This window comes from Chelmon rostratus, chromosome 5 (assembly GCF_017976325.1).
Source record: "Chelmon rostratus isolate fCheRos1 chromosome 5, fCheRos1.pri, whole genome shotgun sequence".
NCBI lineage: Eukaryota > Metazoa > Chordata > Actinopteri > Chaetodontiformes > Chaetodontidae > Chelmon > Chelmon rostratus.
The window spans coordinates 18380962-18393434 of record NC_055662.1 but is presented as its reverse complement, the minus strand read 5'-3'; the positions used below and the strand labels follow the sequence as shown (position 1 = coordinate 18393434).

At 41.8% G+C, this 12473-nt stretch overlaps 1 protein-coding gene across 1 annotated transcript in view; it reads left to right on the top strand.

Moving 5' to 3' along the window:
* grid2 (glutamate receptor, ionotropic, delta 2) overlaps positions 1–12473 on the top strand; it is a 478236-nt gene that overhangs the window by 411956 nt on the left and 53807 nt on the right. The window contains exons 12-13 of the mRNA XM_041937698.1: positions 987–1125; positions 8485–8680. Coding sequence (XP_041793632.1) covers positions 987–1125; positions 8485–8680 — 335 coding nt within the window. The remainder of the gene's footprint in view (positions 1–986; positions 1126–8484; positions 8681–12473) is intronic.

The window sequence follows — 12473 nt, the reverse complement described above, 5'->3', positions numbered from 1 at the left end:
TTACAATTATTAAATTCTCAATGAAGTTTATTGATCAGGGTATTATGTACGTATGTACATTTGAGGGATCATTGCAAAAGTGTGTGTGTGTGTGTGTATACATATATATGTGAAGCTCCAGCAAACGTTCAGTGACAACGACTATTCTTTTGCATGCTTAGGCCTGTAGCTTGTCACTCACAATCTCACAGCTCACTCATAATTTCTTTAGCTGTCGTCCTCAGTGGCTGTCAATTGAGATATTAACTGTTCTCATCAGCTGGTCACATCTACCCAGTCGCGACCCCCCCTTCAGCCTATCATCTCGCTGCTGTCTTTTTCATTATGATCCTCTCTCTGCCTTAATTCTTTTATGCTTCCGTCCATCTCCCCATCACCACCCAGTCTTTGCAGATCTTCAGCTTCATCATTTCATCATCTTCATCAGCCACCACCAATACCTGTGTCTGGACACCACGGGTAGGGGCGTTATCTGGCTGCTGAGGGCAATGCCCCTCGATTACAAAATCTTTCCTTGTCTCTCTTGATTAAATTTATATATATATGTACACATTCGGTTCAAATTGATCAAGCTTGAAGATGATTTTGTTATTTTTTGCAATAACAGCCTACATTTTTTTTAACTTGTGTCCCAAACATGCCTCCTGATTGAACATGAAGACTTTTTGGATTTCCAGAGAGTTAAAGACAGTTTGCACAGGCCACCTTTGCCTCACTAATAAATGTCATCACATACATTATCAAGATAATGATGATGTCTTTCTAAAAGAGCATAGATTCAATTCTCTGCAGTTTCTCTCACTTTATGCAATGTGAAGTTCAGATCTGTTAATCCTGACATAATCTTTCAGGATGTGCTTTGCGGTTTCAACAGCTTTTCCTTCTGCAGCGAAGAGATGCTTGTATGTGTTGATGTGACACCTTTTTTCTGTTACCGCAGGTTTTAACTGTCTTTGTTTTTCTATTCTTTCTTTCTTTTCATCAAGGTGGAGAGGTGCCCTACACCACTCTAGCTACGAGGATGATGATGGGAGTTTGGTGGATGTTTGCTCTTATTGTGATCTCCTCGTATACTGCCAACCTAGCAGCCTTCCTCACCATCACACGCATAGAGAACTCCATACAGTAAGTAGCCAACTCATTTTGTCCCAGTTGTCAGTGACTTTAAAATCTGGTTCCATAGCTTTAATTTCTAAAAGTTCTGCAATTTATGTTAGCGTTGGTATTATGAAGAAGTGAAATCTGTTAACTATTACCTATCATGTTTAATTAGAATTTAAAGCTGCATATCACATCTGCACATTTCATGATGCAAAAGAATGTAAACCCAGGACACAACAGGTGTATGTATATATATATCTTGAGAGGTTTCTTTTTTATATAAGTGTGTATGCATGCAGTTAGACACACCCACACACTACACATACACATGTTAGATTTCCACGACTTTTGACATTACATAGACTTATATTCGTTTCCTTGGAGACCATACCCATAACCACTAACTTGCCTAACCCTAGCCCTTACACTAGCCTGAACCCAAGTCTCCCCAAGTGTAAAATGGAATGATTTACGTTATGGGGACTTGCATTTTGTCCCCACAAGTTAGGCGAGTTCCCACAGTGTGGCTGTGTAAACAGATTTATGTCCCCACAAAATGAGTATTACATGACCACACACACACACACACTAACACACATGCACACACACACACACTTCCCTAACCTTTCCTTCCCTTCATCTCTTCATCCTTTCACGCCCTCTGTGCCCCCCTCCCCCTTCACCCCATTGTGGAATAGTAATTTCCTGTCTGCCTCAAGTTTGGATATATCAGTGTATGTGTGTGCTGTGAGTGTGTGTGTGTGTGTGTGCTTGCGTTTGTGCATGTGTGTGTGTGGACATGTATTACTCATTTTGTGGGGACTCGCCTTCCTTGGGGGGTAGGTCCCCGTAATGTGAATTATTACATTTAAGGGTGAACACTTGAGTTAATGTTCAAGTAATGTTAGGTTTAGTTTGAGGTTAGGGTAAGGGTCAAGGTTAGGCAAGTAGTGGTCATGGTAATGGTCAGTCTCCAGGAAATGAATGACTATGTGACGTCTCCAAAAGTGATGGAAACATGACTGTGTGTGTGTGTGTGTGTGTGTGTGTGTGTGTGTGTGTGTGTGTGAGTGAGTGAGTGGGTGGGGTGCATGTGTCCAGTGATGAAGATAGTAAGATAAGAAAAAACAGAGAGAGAGAAAGTGTGGAAGAAAGTAAGAAGAGTGTTTTTGCATGTTCCTCGCGGGCTAGGGGCAGAGAAGAGCCCTCCCATACACACACACACACACACACACACATACACTATAACACACACATTATTTCCCTAAGCTCGGTGCCCTCTGTTTATCTATCCTTGTGATAATATGTTTGCCTGCTTCTCTCCTGGTGGCAGTAGGAAACGCTCATCTCTCATTGGACTAATCAGCATGCCGAAGCATCCGCTATGCCCGGCAGTGCCACAGTTAATTGTGCTTGGCTTTGGAATAAACAACATTTATTTCTCTAAATCTCATCACTATCTGTCTCTTAATTTGTTTCTGTCAGTTCGTCTCTCCTTCATTTTCTCTGCCCCTCTCTTTCTGCTCTATTCCTCTCTCTCCTTCTTTTCCCTTTACCTTGTTCTCTGCTCTTTTTTCCCGTTATTTCTTTAGTCCTTCTGTCTACAAGATATTTAAAGTGAATCGCTTTTATTATTTTCCTTTCTCTATCCTTTCTTTTTTTTGTTGTTTTCGCTTAATTTTGCTGTCGTTAATGAGTGCCACTCAGTTTACCGCCTCATTCAGCATCCATTGAGCTAATTAAGGATTTCCATAAATTTTACTGCATTATCTTTCATGTGTTGACTCTTGTGGGGTCATTAGTGGCATAATTATCCCCTAAGCACCCGCATGGCCTTGGGCCTCCAAAGATGGGTGGTGGGGTGGGTGGTGAGAGGGAACACGGAGAATAATTGTAAAACATAACAACACCTTCTTTGAGAGATGAATGGTTTTGTGAATGAGTGATTGGGACAGTGAATTAGTAAAGTACGGAAAAGAGCAAGCAAGCGAATGCACGGACAGGAAAGGAAGAGAAGGCCGGGGACGGATGGAGGCATCGCTGTCTCAGTGAGCCGTCAGGACAGACAGGGTTTTTAAGTATTAATGCCCTTGTTTCATCCTGGAAATGAAATAACAAGTGAGCGTTCAGAACCCTCTCTGGACTATTTCACGCTTGGATGTTTTCCCTCAATTTCAGTGTGAATCCTTTAGGAAAACAGTGAGGGATGGCAGCAGAGAGTGGTGAAGAGAGGGAGGGAGAGAGCAAGATACAAAGAGGGAGACAAAACGGTATAAACATTATAAAGTGGAAATGAAGAGAAGAATGGCATGGAGGAGCGGAGGAGATGGAGAAGAAACAGGGGAGGAGAGAGGCAGGGGTTAGGAGAGAGGAAGGGAGAAAAAAGAGGGGAGTGGAGCATGACATAAAAGGAGAGAGGGGAAGGGTTTGGGTCGTGGCGATGTGTCCGAATGAGAAATGGATTTTGAAGTGGTTAAAAAAAGTGAGAAAATGGTGGCACCTGTAAAGAGAGGAAATAGATGGAGCGGAAGAACTGGTCGGGGTGGGAAGATTGAAAGATGGATTGAGAATAAAAATCTTCCTTTTCTGTCTCCCAGAAGATGTCATCTGTGACGGTTGCTAACGATTGCCAATAAAGTCATTCAGGAGTTTGTGTGCTTACAGTGCTCGTGTATATCTGAGCATCATGGTGTCTGGTGACTGTTCTGTATGTGGCATCCCAGTCTTCAGCCAAGACAGCAGCATGGTCCCACTGGTCTCACTGGCAGCAGCTCATTTGGTTAAGTCTTGCAAGTCTTCCTAAAGGGCCATGAAGTCAAGATTTACTGTCACTTTATCGCCCCCTGTTGGTGAGACCGGGATTGTTGCAGCAGGGTCTCTGTGACAGTATTGCAGCAGTCGACATTTACCCTTTCACAGAGTTGATGCATTAGCAAGCACAGAATAAACATAATTCTCAACTGGATAACTGTAGATACCAACACAAAGGCTTCAGAGTGACCAACAATAAGATATAGATAATAATAATCAGTATTAAAAATCTTACAAATACTTAAATTATATGATACGTACAAAGAAAACAGGCAATTTACAGATAATATGTATTTAAGCAGCTTTGGAATTAAGTTAGTGTGCTCTAAAGACCTTGTTATGTGTAGTGGTTGTTATAGTTGCTGTATGTTGTGCTTGTTGTTCAAGGTTGCACAGCCATCTGCAGTGCTTCAAACGTCATTTATTAAAAAGTCAATGAACTGATCAAGGCTCCACAGCCTTTGCCCAAATTAATTTCCCTGCAGAAGAGCCACCATTATCTTTCTATTTTAACTAATGAAAAAACAAAGTCCGTGCTGCGCAATGTTCCCTTTAAGGTTTACACAGATTTTAGCTTTGCAAAGTTTTCTTTCCTAACAGCATTTTATCACCATTTCAGCAAAACTGACCAAATGATCACATATGCAGAAGGAAAGGGAAAACATACAGCAGCTACACACACATGCTGTATATACTGATTAATATGCAAGTAATCTTTGTCTAGCCTTTCTCTCTCCTCTCTCTCTTTCACACACACACACACACACATACACACATACATACACTTATTTGTCATGAGATACATTCAGCTGCTGTTCACTCCATTTACTTGCTCATTGAGCTGCTTAGGGGGAATATAATTGGTTGCAAAATGAGCCAGCATACACACAGGACAGACATGTGCACAAATATAGACACACACACACATTAGATTCACACAGAACACCCCAAAACACAATTAAGCACATAATTCATATACATATCTCCATAAGACAACACACACACAGTAATAAATCCGACTACAACATGGCAGTGTTTTTTTAATTAAAATCCAGACGTTTAATATTGTTTGATTAAAATGAATTATTGTAAACACCTCTCATACTCATTCTTTTTGTCCAGTTTTCTCTAAATCCTTCCTTAAATGGCATGAAGTCCCTCCATATTTCCATAGATTCACACTAGGTCACGGGAAGTCACCATCGTACTAGTGCTTTTTTACCCACAGCAGGGCAAGCCAACAAAGTTACGACTCTTTTCCAGGAGTTTTTGCATCCTGGGGTTATCTAAGGATGAACATTTGGTACTATATTTCTTTTTTTTTCTCACATATGTTATGGTGAGCATTTTGGAAAGACACTGTTCGGTTTTGAAACCTGCAGAACGTAATTCCCCTGATAAATTTTTAAAGATGTTTTTGTTGTCAAGGTTTTTACGGGGTTTGAGCTTCAAGATGTCTCCCTAAATAGAGGTGAATCAAACCAGCTCTGCATTGCCTGTGAGCCCTGTGAGGAACCACTAGCAGCTACGGGCGGACGTGGTTTAGGTGTGTCGACAGCCAGAGAAGCTGCTGTTAGTTTGAAAAGAACAATGGCTGCTCCTAATGAGGCTAGCGTTGATGCTGCTATAACATCAGTTATATCAGAACTGGCGAGCAGCAGAGAACAGCACTGAAGACTTTCCTCCATGGAAAATATGTTTTCGCTTTTCTCCAGACAGGCAACGGCAAGAGATATGCTCTCCTACTAAGTCAAATGGTTCAATACTCTGATTGGTTGAAGTTAGTTCATGATAGACGATGATGGACAGATGGTTCATCCAATCACCTGCCAAGTACCTTTTTTTGAAAGCGCCTGCTCTTTTCCAAACAGTTTCCATGGATGACTTCCCAGATGGTTCTGTGTAACAAACCATCTGGAACGTCTGGTTAGCATACACACTCTTTATATCTTCTTCTGTTATCTTCTTGTCTTGTTCCATCGTTAACAAAGTTCTTTTCGTAGTCAGAGTGTTTAAAGGTTCGATGAAAACACTATAAACGCAGTTTTAATGCAGATTTTCTTTTTTGTCTCACTAAAACCTAAACCCAGGTTTAAGACATGACATATTTCTCCCTCTCTCACTCTGCTACACATGCACACACCATTAAATAACAAGATCAGAGTTACTACCCAGTGAAACCAATTCGCAAAGGGGGAATCCTGGCCAAAGAGTGTGCTGACAGGCGTGCGTAGTCACAGGGGAGTGGTGGAGAGGGGAGATTATTAAGGCCAAAGATTAATTGACACCGATAAAAGATTCATGTTCACAGCAAAGTTCATTAAAATCTTCAAAGCCGCTTTTTTCGGAGCGGGTCAGCGTGATAGCTGAGGAGGCCATGAGAGATTGGAGAGGAACCGCAAGAGCCTCAAAAAGTCTCAGTTTGTTATTTAGTGTGTGCATGTGTTTTTGTCTGAGCGAGCAGCTTTGTAGTCATGCAACCAGTACCTACTTATATATGTGCCTATTGTTTAATCTGCTTTGTGGGTGTATTACAGCTGAGTTAATGACGATACTTTCCACTTGTTGTTCTTCATTAACAAGACAGGAGTGCTTTTTTGTGCATGGTTTTTGTTGTTGTTGGGTTTCTTTTTTTTTTTTTTTTTTTTAACAAATGTGTGACTCTCAAATCCATGGGTGGCATGTAGCAGCTACTTAACAAACAAGCCGTAATTAGTTCCTGTAATGGTTCTCCATTACATTTCTCAGCGGCCAAACTCTTTGAGAGGCAACCCAAGCACTGTTGCGTTATAATTAACAATAGCTTGTGTATTCCCCCAGAGGTGGCAATTTATGGGTGAGGGCTAGCGCAAAAGAGGAGGGAGGAGAGAGAAATAAGAAAGGAAATCACAAGACAGACTGACTTGTGTTTTTTCCCATTTCTTTGTTAGTGTCTCCCTTTTTCTTGCTCTAATTGTAGATATCAAGTGTGCTAGTTAGCATGCCGTCTTGTGCAGCACTGTTGACTCACTGCTGGTGTCGAAACTGTGTTACACCCCCATTTTCCTCACATTGGTCATGCCCAATCTCCTTTTTTTCTTTTTTTATTCCACGTCAATTACATGTCACTGCCAAGTCCCACTGTTGGCCCATGGAGAGTTTACAGTAGATAAAATCACTCATTTGTGGGAGAGGAGATGGTGTGAACTACTGTGCAGCTGGCAACTGTGAGTCCTTCATGCTGTTCAATGGCCTCCGATACAGACCAATCACATCTTACTGAAGGTTGCCAAGACACTAACAAAGGCTTGATCATCTGTGTTCCCTCCTATAAGCATACTGTAAGGATGCATCCACACTCCACATCCACAGCCTTTTGGAACGATGACACCGATCACACGCTCTCTTTCTGATTGGGTCCTGTCAGTCATGACGTGCACTTCCCTGATTCGTCAAGCCCCTATCACGTGACCCTTTTCTTGAAGAAATAAAACAACATCAACCTGTATATATATATATGTATATATATATATGGGCCTTGACTACCAGCAGTTAATTCGACATGGATAACAAATTACAGACTTTGCTGCTCTTGTTGTCTCTGCTAGCAGCTGTTGTGCAGTTTAGTTCTGTGTTTTATCATGCTGCCACTACCTTCATACACAGGAGGCAAACAGCACACACCAACATGTGCATGCCCAGCGTGCAATCATGTGCCATTTTAAAAGCTGTTTTAAACTGAAAATGTGTTTATGTGGCCATAGCCTAAGAGGGATTTAATCAGGTCAATTAATGGGCAAATGCTGTTCTTCTTTTTTGTTTCTTCAAACAATCAATCAATCAAACTTTTTTTCTACAGCGCCTTCCAACATCCAAAAGGAGCACAAGACGCTTAACAAAGAAAAATAAAAACAACAAAAAAATAAAATAATTTAAAACAAGTAAAAAGAATTTTAAAAAACACACAGTCAGAAGGAGACTAAGCATTAAATGCCAGGCGGCACAAGTGCGTTTTAAGATGACATTTAAAAGCATTAAGATCAGAGATAGTCTGCAACTGTGGTGGAAGAGAGTTCCAGAGCTTAGGGTCGTGAACGGCAAAAGAGCGGTCGCCATACTTTTTATATTTTTTGCATTATTCTAATTTTAGTCTAAATATACATTAAACGATTATTTTTTGTTGTTTTTAAATCCAGGCTGAGGTTTACAGATAGGAGGCTGAAACTGCTCTGTAGTGTCCTTAAGCAAGACATCAGAGCTGCCGTTTTACCAAGCTTAGGTGCACTCTGACCTCCATGAATTCCATTACCCCAAAACTGCCACACTCTATATCAAGTTGCTTAACTAACTCTCGCATCTGTGGGAATACTAATGCTAATACTAAAATAATACATGGCATTACTACACCCTAAGTTGCTAGAACTACAGCAGAACCGCTGGGAGGGGACTGCAGTTTTTCCACAGCAGTAATGTCCAGGGGACGAACTGAGCCTCACGTGCGATGTGAAGCTGACCATTCAGACAGAGTCTGCACGGTGTTTACAATGAGTAGATAACTGGAAAAATCTGTTTTCACTGCTTGTCTCTCTGCAGGTCTCTCCAGGACTTATCCAAGCAGACAGAGTTGCCTTATGGTACAGTGTTGGACTCCGCAGTATATGATCAGGTCCGCTCCAAGGCTATGAACCCCTTCGAGAGAGATCCCATGTACTCCCAGATGTGGCGCATGATTAACCGCACTGGAGGAGGAGATAATAACGTCGAGGAGTCCAAAGAAGGCATTCGCAAGGTAGGTCGTTTTTTTAATTAGTCGTCAGTTCCAAACTACAGACCGGTGACACATGTAAAATCACTGTGATTAGAAAAAAATCACACTGGAGTCCAATGACTCCTGTTATGGGGTTTGAATACAGGGGACCAGGTGCAGGATGGCTGCAACATCAAAAACAATTATTCATTACACAGTGCAAAGAATTCACATTCAAGCCATATTTTGCCAAAATCTGACCTTGTTAGTTTTTAGAACACATTTACTTTGTTTATACTGTGAAATAAACCTGAAGGACAAAAGCACATCAGTCTCGGAGGTTTGTCATTTGCACAAATTCTGTTTTCAGTCTCCACGGCTTACAGTTTTGAATCAAACTTGTAGTGAGTCTTTTTAACATGCTGTGTATACAGTGTTACACATCTTTCCAGTGTTGTCATTCAAGTTACAGTTAATCAATCTTATTAAACCTCCTTTCCACAAATGAAGTGAGCAGGGATCGAATTAGAATTCCTACATATTGACATTCGCTGTTGCCCTGAAAACCAGATGGGTCTCAAGGTTTGATCGCGCGGGAAGATTCATCTCTCTCGCCCAGAGAGCAATTTCACTTGAGAGCATTGCTGCCCAGCATTATGCTAAATGTCTGAACCAATCATAAAACAAGTCATGTGACAAAGGCACAACACACTGTGCAAGTGCTGCTGTCACTGAATAACATGGGCAGCTGGTAAATACCTTCACATTGTTGTGCACAGAGGGATAATTTAACCATTATATGATGTAATGATAGCAGTAGGGACGAGAACCAAAATGTCTCCTCTAGTAGAAACACCCGGCGCATTTGTTTATCCAGCTCATTTTTTCCCCCCCTAAATTTTTAAATAATAAGACACAGGGCTTGATCAATGAAGCAAATGTTTTCATGCTTCTTTGTTTGCCTGCTCATAAGTTTCTTCTTTCTTTCTTGGTTTTGTTGCAAAACAACAAAATACTTACTCACCATTGCGATAAAATGTGTCTTCTTTTTTTTTTTTAAATCAGAGGTTTTCCAATACAGCCCACTGTTTACATTAGGTGGTCACGGCAGACTGAATATTTATATGGTATAAAGCACGTCCTTATTTACATAGCTCAGCCTCAGTCCTGTTTTTACACACAGCTCATGCTGCAGGGTCTCTGCTGACGGGGATAAATCTATCTAAATGATGTTAATGATGCACAGATAGCATGCGCATGGTTAAATGCTTAATTCCCTCGGTGATTACCCAGCATCATAAATACCTGACTGCTGCATCTCATTTGCACGCATCCTACTTTCTGTTTGCCTCGCCCTTCTGTCTTCCAGTGAGGGTCTCACTTAATCCCTCCTCCCCATTTAACTTGAACTGTAGCCAGCATTGGGAGCGTTGGAGGTGTTGGGAGGAGTAAATAACGTGGCGGGTGGTGTTTTTAAAGCGATGAGAGACATGCAGCACAGAACAGCGTAAAAAGCACACAACTGTTTACACTCACTCACGCACATTGCCTGTTGGCAGAGGTGTTAATTGAGCACATATAACTAATCAGTAGTTTGATCATTCAGTCAGTCTTCATTGCTAAACAGAAATGTGTGTGTCTCTGTGTGTGTGTGTGTGTGTGTGTGTGTGTGTGTGTGTGTGTGTGTGTGTGTGTGTGTGTGTGTGTGTGTGTGTGAAAGCAAAATATGTGTGTCCTCTTGATAACCAACAAAAATGTTCATATCTTCAGTGCAGGGCTCACAGAATTCTGCAATTTGCAATCCTACAAGCTATCTTGAAGTATCCATAAAATAAATCTACTAATTGCTGCGTGACAAAAATCCTGTTGAATTTTCTAAAATAGTTTTTAAATTTTAATATTTCTGCTGCAAGACTAAAAAAGTGAGGCGCTGTGTGGGCATGCATGAAGCCGGGTCATCATCATACACTAGCACGTTGTCATTTACTGATGTTGCTGGATTAGCTGTTCATTTCAAATCCATGTTAGAATATGTCAGCATTGCAATATATGAGAAAGCGGCATGGTTTGTGATGATTGATCACACAAAAGGCCAACAAGACCGAAATCAAACCTTCTGTTGTTTTCCACTGGCTGGCTGCAGGGAATGGTGGGAAAGCTCAGCTCCACCCTGTGTGTACATCAGTGCTGCATCACCGCTGCCTAACAGGTGACTGCAGTTTCACTACAACAGCAATATCCAGGAGGTCAGCTCAGCCTTAGTGTGGCGTGGAAAGAGTTTGCATGATGCTTACAGTGACACTAACAGACATCACATTTGGGGAAATGTAAAGCCCCAGTCTGCTGTTTGCTAATGCACTAGCGTGGTCTTTGCAGCTTCAGACTAAATGGAGAAAGATTTAATGACAAATGGACGAGCTGGTATAGGAGGCTGTTTTCTGTACCTGTGTGGGTGTGTTCACTAGGAGTGCTGCTGAGCCCGGTCCTCCCGGCTCCAGTTATGGTGCCCATTCTGGCCCCACTCCCTGTCAGCTTGCCCTGCAGGGTCCCCGCCCCTAAGCCTGAAAAACTCCTCCTGCCAGGGGTGCAGAACTCCTGTGCTGCAGTGTAAACGCCAACACCCCAACAGCAGCAGGGTGCAAACAGCCAGGACAGACAAGAGACATAACTGGATGAAAGGCTGGTCAGAGGCAGGACGGAGAGACGATCTGCTTTTCATGGGTAAATTCTACATGACAGAGGCGACACCTCCAGCGTTGCAGCAAGCACTGCACAGCAGCAATGAGAGAGGAGGCACAAAGGAGGCAGACCTCCTCTCCCTCCATCCTCTCACCATGCCTTTCTTGGTTTGATGCTTTCTTCCCACCTCTCTCTTTATTCTACACTGCCTTTGTGTTTGTTGTTTGGCCCCCGCATCTCTTTTCACTGCACCGCCGATTATCTGCGTTACTGTCTCTCTATGTTCTGATTATCTATTTACCCAACTTTGCCGTCCTCTCTATTTTTTCCTCTTTCTTTTTCCACCTCTCTATATGTTGCCTTTCTGCATCACCCTCAGTCTGTCTGTCAGGCTCTCGTTCATCTACATTGTGTTAAAGGCTACAGGGTGCACTCTAGTGGTACACTGATGCCCGTCCCCCTCTCTTAGCTGCATTGTGACACCAGCTGATGTTTCCTCTCTGCTGCAGTGACATCGTCAGCAACAATGTTGCTTCTTTTGACTGTATGTTTAAACCTCCAGTGAACCTCTAATTATTATTATTTGATGATTCCTAAACACAGTACTATCACTGTAAATTTAACTTGACTATACTTGGGCTGGTTATGTCATCCTCTACTTTCAGTATTCAAATCTTACACAAATCTTCTTCTCAGAGAAAATGTAATTATATTTTACCACTATAAAGGAGGTGTCAAAGGCTAAATGATCTCTTGTTCTTAGCTGCTGTTCACAAGGTCGGCTAAAAGGAGACCTATAAACTAAGCCTGAGTTCACACCTAATGGCTAGGAAACTGAAACAATCACCTAAAAAAATCATTCAAAGTGGAGACATTCAACCTATTATGATTTCTTCTCATACTGACAAATATATTTGGAAGCCAGTGAACAGTACCTGGAATAGCACTGTCAAGCCAGAGGCTATTTGGGAGGTCATGATGTCATTAACAGAGCCTGTGAGTCAGACTCAGACATCTTTTGTTCTCTGTCTCCGTTTGATTTATTTCGATGTGTTTGTCTGCTTCAATCCAGTCCCTTTGCTATATTTGATTCCTGTGAGGTGAAGAACTTGATATATTTCTCCCCTCAGTGTCATGCTCTCTCTCCTTTCCTGAT